Source organism: Dendropsophus ebraccatus, chromosome 7 (assembly GCF_027789765.1).
Source record: "Dendropsophus ebraccatus isolate aDenEbr1 chromosome 7, aDenEbr1.pat, whole genome shotgun sequence".
Classification (NCBI taxonomy): domain Eukaryota; kingdom Metazoa; phylum Chordata; class Amphibia; order Anura; family Hylidae; genus Dendropsophus; species Dendropsophus ebraccatus.
In genome coordinates, this window is record NC_091460.1 from 106,859,261 (window position 1) to 106,869,212 (window position 9,952).

At 42.7% G+C, this 9,952-nt stretch overlaps 1 protein-coding gene across 2 annotated transcripts in view; it reads left to right on the forward strand.

Moving 5' to 3' along the window:
- ANTXR2 (ANTXR cell adhesion molecule 2) overlaps positions 1 to 9,952 on the forward strand; it is a 156,341-nt gene that overhangs the window by 17,433 nt on the left and 128,956 nt on the right. For both annotated transcript variants that reach the window (XM_069978101.1, XM_069978100.1), the window contains exon 4: positions 6,209 to 6,280. In XM_069978101.1, coding sequence (XP_069834202.1) covers positions 6,209 to 6,280 — 72 coding nt within the window. The remainder of the gene's footprint in view (positions 1 to 6,208; positions 6,281 to 9,952) is intronic.

Genomic DNA, 9,952 nt, shown 5'->3' on the forward strand with positions numbered 1-9,952 from the left:
GAGATAGGCTATGTTGGCATGTCGTAAGAGACTGGCCGTTCCGTGACCCTGAAAAAGATGATCTTTATGGCCGAAGAGTTCTGTGCGGGCGCGCACTGATACACCCGCATCAGAACTCTTCGGCCATAAAGATCATACTATGGAGCGAGCGGCCGGAGCCTCTCGCTCTACAGTGTGCACCGACATGGTCTTCTACGACCGCTATTCACTGAATAGGGGCCGCAGAAACCTAACATGTCAGTTGTTTGCGGCGCCGCTAGGACGCTCCAGCCGGGATCCCATAAATAGCAATGCAACGTATATTCTCGTAATAATTATGGCCGTTGTACAACTGACAGTTCAGCCTCCTTGACCTCATACTTATAGTCTCTTAGCTTATTCAGAAATATATAGAGATGAGCATTAGTACACTGTGGTTCCAGTAGACAGAGATGGTAACGGTGCCACTGTCACATGATCCAGACACAGTAATGACATTTTTGGATGCAGCCGAGCTGCAGTGAAACAGATGATACAGCAAAAATTCTACAAAAGAAAAAAAATGCGGAAGAGGTATTTATTTACATTTTCTTTGCCAGAATGTTCTTCACTAGGGAGGAAATAGAAAAACACCATTGTACATAAGCCCTTTTCCTGCAAAACACTTGAAGGATGATCATCTTTGACCTTGACAAACCCGCAGCATTTTTTTCACAAAATCCATCCTAGTAAAAGGCAAAAAAAAAAAAAAAAGATTGAATGGAAATAATGTGTTCCGCTATGGTAATTGCAAAGGACTATTGAGTATTCCTTTTATTTGTGATTAGTTAATTACTGGTTCACTAATGATGATTGAATCCCATCATACCTCTATGGGCAAAATCATCATATGTTCATTAAACGTTTGTTTTTCATCTTCATTCACCTAATTGCCAAACAGATAAATGCAAAGAATAAAAACAGATGTAATGTAATCTAATTTTAATTGGAAGAGCTTAGTGTACGCAAATAAGAAATTAAGAATCCATTGACTTGTAGTATTTAAACAGATCACATTAAAGTGGATCTGTCAGGTGAATTGAAGGGCAGCATAAAATCATAAGTCATGGCATATCCACTGGGCTATTATACAGGATAAAATATTGTAAGAGATAATCAAAACCGCCTGCACCAAAAATTTAGATTACTAGTAGCTTACTGGAAAGTGGGTGTAGAATCACTGAAAATAGGTGTGGCTTAAAGGGGTGCTCCGGCGTAAAAAAAAAAAAATCTTTAAAATCAACTGGTGTCAGAAAGTTATATAGATTTGTAATTTAATTCTGTTTAAAAATCTCCAGCCTCCCAGTACTTATAAGCTGCTGTATGTCCTGCAGGAAGTTTTGTATTCTTTTCAGCCTTAAACAGTGCTCTCTGCTGCCACCTCAGTCCATGACAGAAACTGTCAAGAGCAATAGCAAATTCCCATAAAAATTCTTTCCTGGTTTGGACAGTTCCTTTCACAGACACAGGAGACAGCAGAGAGCACCTTTTTAGACTGGAAACAATACACCACTCCCTGCAGGGCATACATCAGATAATAAGTATTTGAAGACTTGAAATTTTTAAATAGAGATGAATGATAAATCTGTATAACTTTCTAAAACCAGTTGATTTATAAGAAAAAAGTACCCCTTACACCAAAAATGTTTTTTTGTTTTTTTTGCTGAAATGTTGGCATGCAGGTAAGGCCTCCTGCACACATCTGTGTTGCCAATAAAGGTTAAGACTAGGCAGCCTAATGGTGCACCAGATTTCCAAATAGCAGAGGATGCTGGTTAAAAAAACTAATGCATTCTCAGGCTATGTTCACACACTGCAAAAGACTGGCCGTTCCGTGACCAGGCCGGGTCACGGAACAATCGGTCTCAGAAAAGATCATCCTGGGTGGTACTGCAGTACTGGCCGGATGATCTTTAGGGCCACAGAGTTCTGATGCGGGTGCATCAGAACTCCCCACTGCACACTATGGAGCGAATGGCTGGAGACGCTCAGTCCATAGTGTGCACTGACAGAGTTTTTTGCGGCTGCTATTCACTGAATAGCGGCCACAGAAAACTGACATGTCAGTTTTCTACGGCGCCGCAAGAGATCACAACAACGGACGTACTTTTACAAAAATATACGTTGCCTTGGCGTCTATGGAATCCCGCCCGGAGCGTATACACATAGTATACGCTCCGGGCGGGATTCCATAGACGCCAAGGCAACGTATATTTTCGTAAAAGTACGTCCGTTGTTGCCGATTGCAACAATGGTTGTACTTTTACAAAAAAATACGTTGTGTGAACATGGCCTTAGACTGTCTATTTGAAGTTTACACTGGATAGTGTTGGATCATCTTCCCCATTGTAGCTGCAATGAAAGGACAGAGTATACTGAGTATAAGCTCCCGCCCATCTGACTATTCAGGTTAAAGTGCAGATAGTCAACGACAATAGTAAAATCTCTCAAGAAAGTGTAGATGACATAGTAATAGAATTAAACATTGTTGTAATCAGAGCACCTTAGGCTACAAAATAATGTATTAAAAATAATAATTTTTTATACTGACCCCAAAGCCTTTTTTTTAACAAACAGGAAATCTCACATCAACAGTATCCATCATAGACAGATGGATAGCTAGATATTCTGTATGCTTTATCTCCTTCTCTCTCGCTATATATCCTATTAATAATAATGTAAAGAATCGTATAGGTCAGGGTGCAGTTGAGAATGCATGGCAATGCCTGCCAAGAGCAATCACTTTTAATAAACTTCACTATTGTATAACTGATAATTATCGTGTATGGCTATTTTTGAAGCATGCCAAATGCAGTCAGACTTGCTTAATCTATGCTTCGTTTATCCAGATGCCAGGCTGTATGCAAGTTTTAAAGGGTGACCAGCCTTCCAGAAACATTGTATGTTATCTAGTTAGACTAATACTGTTAAAATCAGGATGAAAAGTGGGTCTACACAGCTCAGCATACTCGCCAGTTGGTGTTCCAGCCACTCTTGCTGTCTAAAGCGTTGAATTGTGCTTGTTCATGCATTTTCATATTGTGCATCTGAATACAAATTATGGACAAGACAACTCAGATCACATTAAACACTGGGGATGTTGGAGAACTGAACAATGCTTTAATGTTTGTGCTTGAAATACTGTTAAAAGGCTTTCAGCATCAGGAACGAGTGTTCTTATCCATTAATTTAAAACTTTACTCTAGTTTCTATCAAGTGCAAACATTGACTGATTTTACGGCTTTCAAGTAGCTGTGGTTTCCTGACTGTTTACTGCTGTTTACTCTTCGCTGTTACTATGGTCTTTTTGTTTCATTTCTTCACTGCAAATATGGGCTATGTCATTGTTCTGTATGTCCTTTTTTTATTTTCATTCATTTATTTTTGCCTTTCTGTCTACAATACTTTCTTCTTCTTCTTAAAGCCATCTGCCTTCAGTAAATCCAATTATGGAAGCATATAAGCATATTAAGGCTATGTTCACACCCCGTTTTGAGCCTCATTTTGAACTATAAACGATTTAAAAAGCCAAAGAGCTTAAAAAAACAACAAAAAAACAGCTTTTTGCTTCTCCAATGTTTTTAGTCATTTTCGACTGAAAATAAATAGTAAAAAAAAAAAGTGTGTGTGAACATTGGCTTAAACTTTTCGTTTTTTTTTTTATTTTTAGAAGCCCTGCTTTAAAGGGGACGATGTTTTGGTGCCGTATTACACGGCCTGATCACTAATGTAATGGCCCTATTTCACGGGTCGTTTAGAGGAGCAAATGAGCGCTCTCAGCGCTTGCTTGCTCCTCGTTCCTCGCTCGCTGCCACCGCTATTCAACGCGGCTGCAGCAAGCGGGTGAGTGCGGGAGGGGCGGCGGGGAGCTGTGGGGGGGCTGCCCGGGTGATCGCTGATCCTCCGGGCAGCCCATAGGATACAGCAGCGTTTGCTGCCGATGCTCCTATTCAACATGTTGAAAATCGAGCGACTGCAACGATCAGCCAACATGAACGATGTCGGCTGATCATTGCACTCTATTCCACGGGATGATTGTCGTCCGTAGTGGCCAATATCGGCCGAATACGTACGATAATCGTTCCATGGAATATGGCCTTAAAGGGAACCTGTCACCCCCCGTGCCGGGGTGACAGGCTCCCGACCCCCCATTAGAGCCCCCTATACTCACCTAATCCCGCCGGGTCCCGCTTCTGGAGGTGGTCGGGTCATGAAGATCTCAGCCGCTGCAGCCCGGCGCGCGCGCTGAGAGATGAGTCCAACACCCATAGAGAATGACAGGAGAGTCCAGCACTTCGTCATTCTCTATGAGCGTTGGACTCATTGGATATCTCCGTCACCCGACTGGATCCAGAAGCGGGACCCGGCGGGATTAGGTGAGTATAGGGGGCTCTAACGGGGGGTCGGGAGCCTGTCACCCCAGCACGGGGGGGTGACAGGTTCCCTTTAAGTGAGCGCTGATCTGCTAGGTAGGCACTTGCTTACTGAGCCTATTACATGGCTTGAGAAATGTGCAGCAAGGGCAATAGATATCTGTGCCGCCCTTGCCCTCTCCACACTCCCTGATGTCCTTCTCACTTCTGCCTGCTTGAAATTCTTAGCCGGTCTCCAATGTGACAGGCCGCTTAACTAATCACTTGCCGGGACGGGACATCATAGCCTAATGGTGTGTTTACACAGACAGATTATCTGACAATATAATTAGTAGCAGGGAGTTTGAAGCCAAAGCCAGGAATGGACTATAAACAGGGAACCGGTCATAAATTAAAGACTGAGATTTCTCCTGTTTTCAAAGAGGACACATTACTAACTAACTAAATTGGAAATAAATAATATATCGGAGATAAGTATTATAGATGAGAGAATCTCGATTATGCTCGGGTTCCTCCAATCCTGAGTGTGCAGCATTTGATTACCGAAGTTGGATGCAGTCCTAGGGAGTCCAGGCAAACATGCATATAGCCTATAGCTTATGACTGTATCCATGTTTTACAGGTAGCCTTAGGGCTGCATACAACTTCTTCAGCTATCAGTAAGCAAATGCCACCTGCTCATGGTTTACTTATCTCTACTAGATATCCTTTTACCTCTTGATTCTTGCATAATCATATTGGTTTATTGCGGGTCATTGATGGTCAAATATATTTTATTAGTTCTCATAAGAAAACAAAGCTCCAGGACTTAGGGGCCTATTCCACGGAGCGATAATCGTCCGAATCGTTACGTGGAATCGCTACGTGGAATAGCGGTGCGCGGCGGGCGACCGACGATCTCCCAAGCACCATGCATTACCTGTCCAGGCGCAGGTCTTCTCCTTCTCCCGGTCCCACGCCACAGCAGCTTCGGAGCGGCCTGTCTGACACACCTCTCAACCAATCACTGGCCAGGAACGCCGTGGCCAGTTATTGATTGAGCGGTCTGACAGCTCAGTCAGGCTGCACCGAAGCTGCTGCGGTGCGGGACCGAGAGAAGGAGAAGACCTGCGCCTGGAGAGGTAATGTATAAAACAAGGGCTGCAAGGACATCGGTAACGATGTCCCTGCAGCCCTTGCTAAACGATTCTTGGGCCGTGGAATTGGCCCAGTAAACGAGCGCCGATCTGCTCGTTTATATAGTTGATCGGGCCCTGCTCGTGGAATAGGACCCTTAATCTTCGGGCCATTATTAGATTCAGCACGTATTGGCTGGGGATAACCATTAATTGGGTTTTACCATTTCAATAATATTCTCAGCTAATTCAGTTCTCGCTCCTAATATGTACTGTATATTGTAGAAATATCACAAAGCATAGTGGTTATATTCGGTGCAGATTTGCTGACCAAGCATATTTATAATTTTATGTCTGAATTATATCTGCTATTTTTACATGAAGAAGGCAAAGTCATGTATATAACAAATAATAATTATTCAATGTGTCTTATGCTCATCAAAATAACACATTATCAAGCATACTAATATAAAGAATACATCATTTACTATCCTCAGATTTGCTGACCAAGCATATTTATAATTTTAATGTCTTAATTATATCTGCTATTTTTACATGAAGAAGGCAAAGTCATGTATATAACAAATAATAATTATTCAATGTGTCTTATGCTCATCCAAATAACACATTATCAAGCATACTAATATAAAGAATACATCATTTACTATCCTCAAAATCTCCCATTTTATATTTTCTTTTTAGTCCACGAATGAGGTTGTCATTCATTGTATTCTCAACACAAGCAACAACAATTATGCCATTGACGGGAGACAGGTAAGTTGCCATTTGTGTTATATTTTCATTTTTAATTCTTTCATATAATTGTGTTTATAATGGTACATGCACAGATGTGTCCCTCTTTACCTTTCATCATGGCTGATAGAGATGAGTGAGCTTCGAGCACAGTCCTAAGAAGTACTGGAAAACATGGATACAGCCTATGGCCTATGACTGTATCCATGTTTTCCAGGACTCCCTAGGGCTGCATCCAACTTCTTTAGCCACTGATAATCAAATGCAGAGCTTTCGGGTTTGAACAAACCCGAGTGTGCTCGAGGTTCGCTCATGGCTGAACATAACCCAAAACAAGCATTTTGAGGTGAATAATTTAAATATATATTCCAACAGTGTAAGCAGTACACAGTTACATGCCATGACTCACAGATGATGTCCTCTATGATCAGTCACTTTGGGGCCCCCCCTATTTTCCATAACCAGCCAGACACACACAAAGTAGTAATAGCCTGACAACACCAGAGTAGGGAGAGTCATTTGTCAGCGTAATAATGCCAGCCCGGACACTGACCATTATTTTTGACAGTCCATATCTGCAAGTACACAGCTCTTCTCAGTACTCCTGTGGGTACTGGGGTAATAAGAGGAGGGGGTAGCATTAGCCGTTTTATGTGCAAAAAGACAGCTACGACAAAACCACTACAGTCCCAAAACACTTCTGTTTGTTGACAGTAAAGAAGTTTATCACATGTACTTGATCTTTTAGAGTGACCAGCACCTGACATCACCTTTTTGTCACACAAAATTGTATATTTATATATATTAGTGCATTATGGTGGAATAAAATGACACAACTTTTGCGAAAAGAAGATGATGTCCTCTGGATACTGTACTGCATATTATGCATCATAAGCACATATACTGTATAAATATGAATAATCAAACACATACTGTAAATACATAAATACATTCTTTACATACATAAAATATATATTGTCCACAATACTGTACATAAACAAATTGTATATAGAGAGTACGCATACATACACACACACACACACACACACACTTTTGCCAACCAATATACTGTATTGCCAGCAGAATCAGACCCCTATCTGTTTGTCACCTGGCTCAGACCCCTTAGAGCAGTTCCAGCAATACTTACCTGGTGGCAGCCCTGGTTCCATCAGTGACCTGCCATAATCATAGTAGTTCGGAGCTGGTATAGATTTCCATGTGGGGCCCATGGCCTGATTTGCATATAATCAGATTTTTAAGGGTCTAGCGCCCCTTAATAAATATGCCAATATGGTTGATGGCAGAGAATTTACTGAAACCAGCATCAGCTACACTTGGTAAATTTCCTTCCTATTGTGTACTATTGTTTCTTTTTGTTTGTTTGTTTTTGTATTCACTAAACCAGGAAATGATAATAAAAGATCCTTTTTTTTTTTCCTGTCCACATGTTTTGAATTTCAACCCTTTCGCTGTTTTACCATCAGAAAATCTATTGTTAATATGTCTGCAGTGTGTCGGGGTACTCGTGGAAGAGAGGGAGGGGAATGAGGAGAGGATGATGGTGGTAGTAGTCTCTCCTGAGTGTGGCGCTGAGCTCCTCTGTGAGGGGATGCACTGAGGGCTGCAGATGGAGAGTGTGCTATACCTGCAGGATGGCTGGAACTTGTCACGGTCACAGGTGGGCACGAGGGCTTCTGCAGGTACAAGGGGACTCTCTGGCACTTCCCGGGTATCTCTCTCTCTTCTGTGGGCTACTGCAGAAGTTCCTGGAAGGGGGGCTGCACCTGTGTGTAAGGTGGTTAATAATGTGGACCTGTAGTTTCCCCCGGGGCCAACCCCAAATACTGCTGTCCGGTACAATGGCCCTTGATGGTGGTGTGGTGCAGATAGCCAGGACAAAAGGGAGACAAGGAGGGAGGCAGTGTAATAATAACTCCTTTCCTGGTAGACGTGCAGGTGGTATACAGTCCTTGGGTATACAGCAGTTAATACTGGCGGCTTTGACTGAGTTACTGCGCTGGTGGAGAGTCTAGTGGTGTGTGGAGAGATAATCAGCCTCAGATTCTGGTCTGTCAGTACGTGTGGGACGCTGGTGGGCACTGTGATCCTGTGGACCTCTTCCCCAATGGTGCTTGTGTCTGTCTCTACCCTCCCTGTCTGCTAGGGAGCTTCCTGCTTAGGTTACTAGGCCGGGCCTTAGGCCACAACTTTCGGGTCCCAGAGGTATCCAGGGGTCCTAGTCAATCTTACCCCCCCCCCCCCCCCCGAATTTAGGAAGATGGGTACAGAGGCCTCAGTTATCTCTGCTACCCAGTATGCTCAAGTCCTTTGGCTTAGGGGTTCTGCCCTTAGGATTCCCAATGACTGTAGAGAGATACCTTGTATCTCTGTAAATACTTCTGAAGAACTCTCCTTTGGTTCAGTTTCTCCTCCTTTATCTCCTTCCCCTTCTTTAGTAACAGGCAGGCTGGACTGGCCGCCTCACAGAACAACCACTGGCTGCACTGTACAGTGGCTGTACACACTGACTTGCCAGTGGCTGCACACTGACTGGGCTGAACACACACTGAACTGAACACTACTTCCTGTCACAGCTAGGTTGTATGAGGAGACTGCTCCTCCCCCTTCTAGCAACTTCCTATGGGATTAATACACTATCTCTACACTACCTAGAGCAGTTCCCACTAAGGACAGTAGGTGTCACTGTTGTGTGGTGTGCAGTGAAAAGCATGTAACCCATCTCTGCCTGCCAGTTACAAGGTACAGTGAAATACACATAACAGTGAAACATAAGACATGTTACCTCCTAGAATAGACAATAAACTGCTTGTGGACAGGTGCCATCCTCAGCCCAGCCAAAGGGGTTGCGCTCTGGGACACTACATGTCTCAGAGACATAGAAATAAGGAAAAAATGTTCATAGTCAAATGAAGAAAGTTTCTAATTTACACACACACACACACACACTTCAAAATCTCTTTATTCAGATAAGGAATTCATATCTGTGTAAATGTGGTTTCTTGTTCTCCACAAAAAGCAGACATTTTAACATTTTTATATACGTGTGCCCACAACAAATAATTATAGATACAGCATTGTTATCAAAGTGTATATATTAGTGAGCAAAATATATAGCTGCTGGGTTCAGTATAGGCAGTGGGATCCTTTAATGTTTTCTTTCAGCTAACCCCTTTAAATCAGCCATACAGCTATATACTTTCCTTTGTATTTCATCAAGAGCAAAAAAATGAAAAGCTCCGAAACCTAGGGAGGGAGGGGGGGGGGGGGGCAATATTTTGAGCGATCTCTGGTCTTTCTAGCTGCCACTATTCCTGAGTTTAAATTTTTCTTAAAGCCTGTCTATATCCAAGATTGTGCCAGCCAGGAAACTACATTTTCCAGCATGCATTGCACCTCAGAGCCACCTTCCAAGTGCACACCTCATGTGGTATCTGCCCATCGCTGGCTCAATCTGCTTCTGCTTTACACTGTAAACAAAATATCTATTAATCTGTTATCCTTAGCCACACTTATGGGATGGCTGTGTGGGGTGTTGTGAGTTTTTTGAGATTGTAAGGAAATTGGAGGTTGCCTTGGGTTAGGTTCCTTAATCCTCTCTATAGCATACACCGTGAAGTTAAGCAGTTAAGCAGGCTCAATTGTACAGTTTACCAGGATTTATCTGGCTGCTTC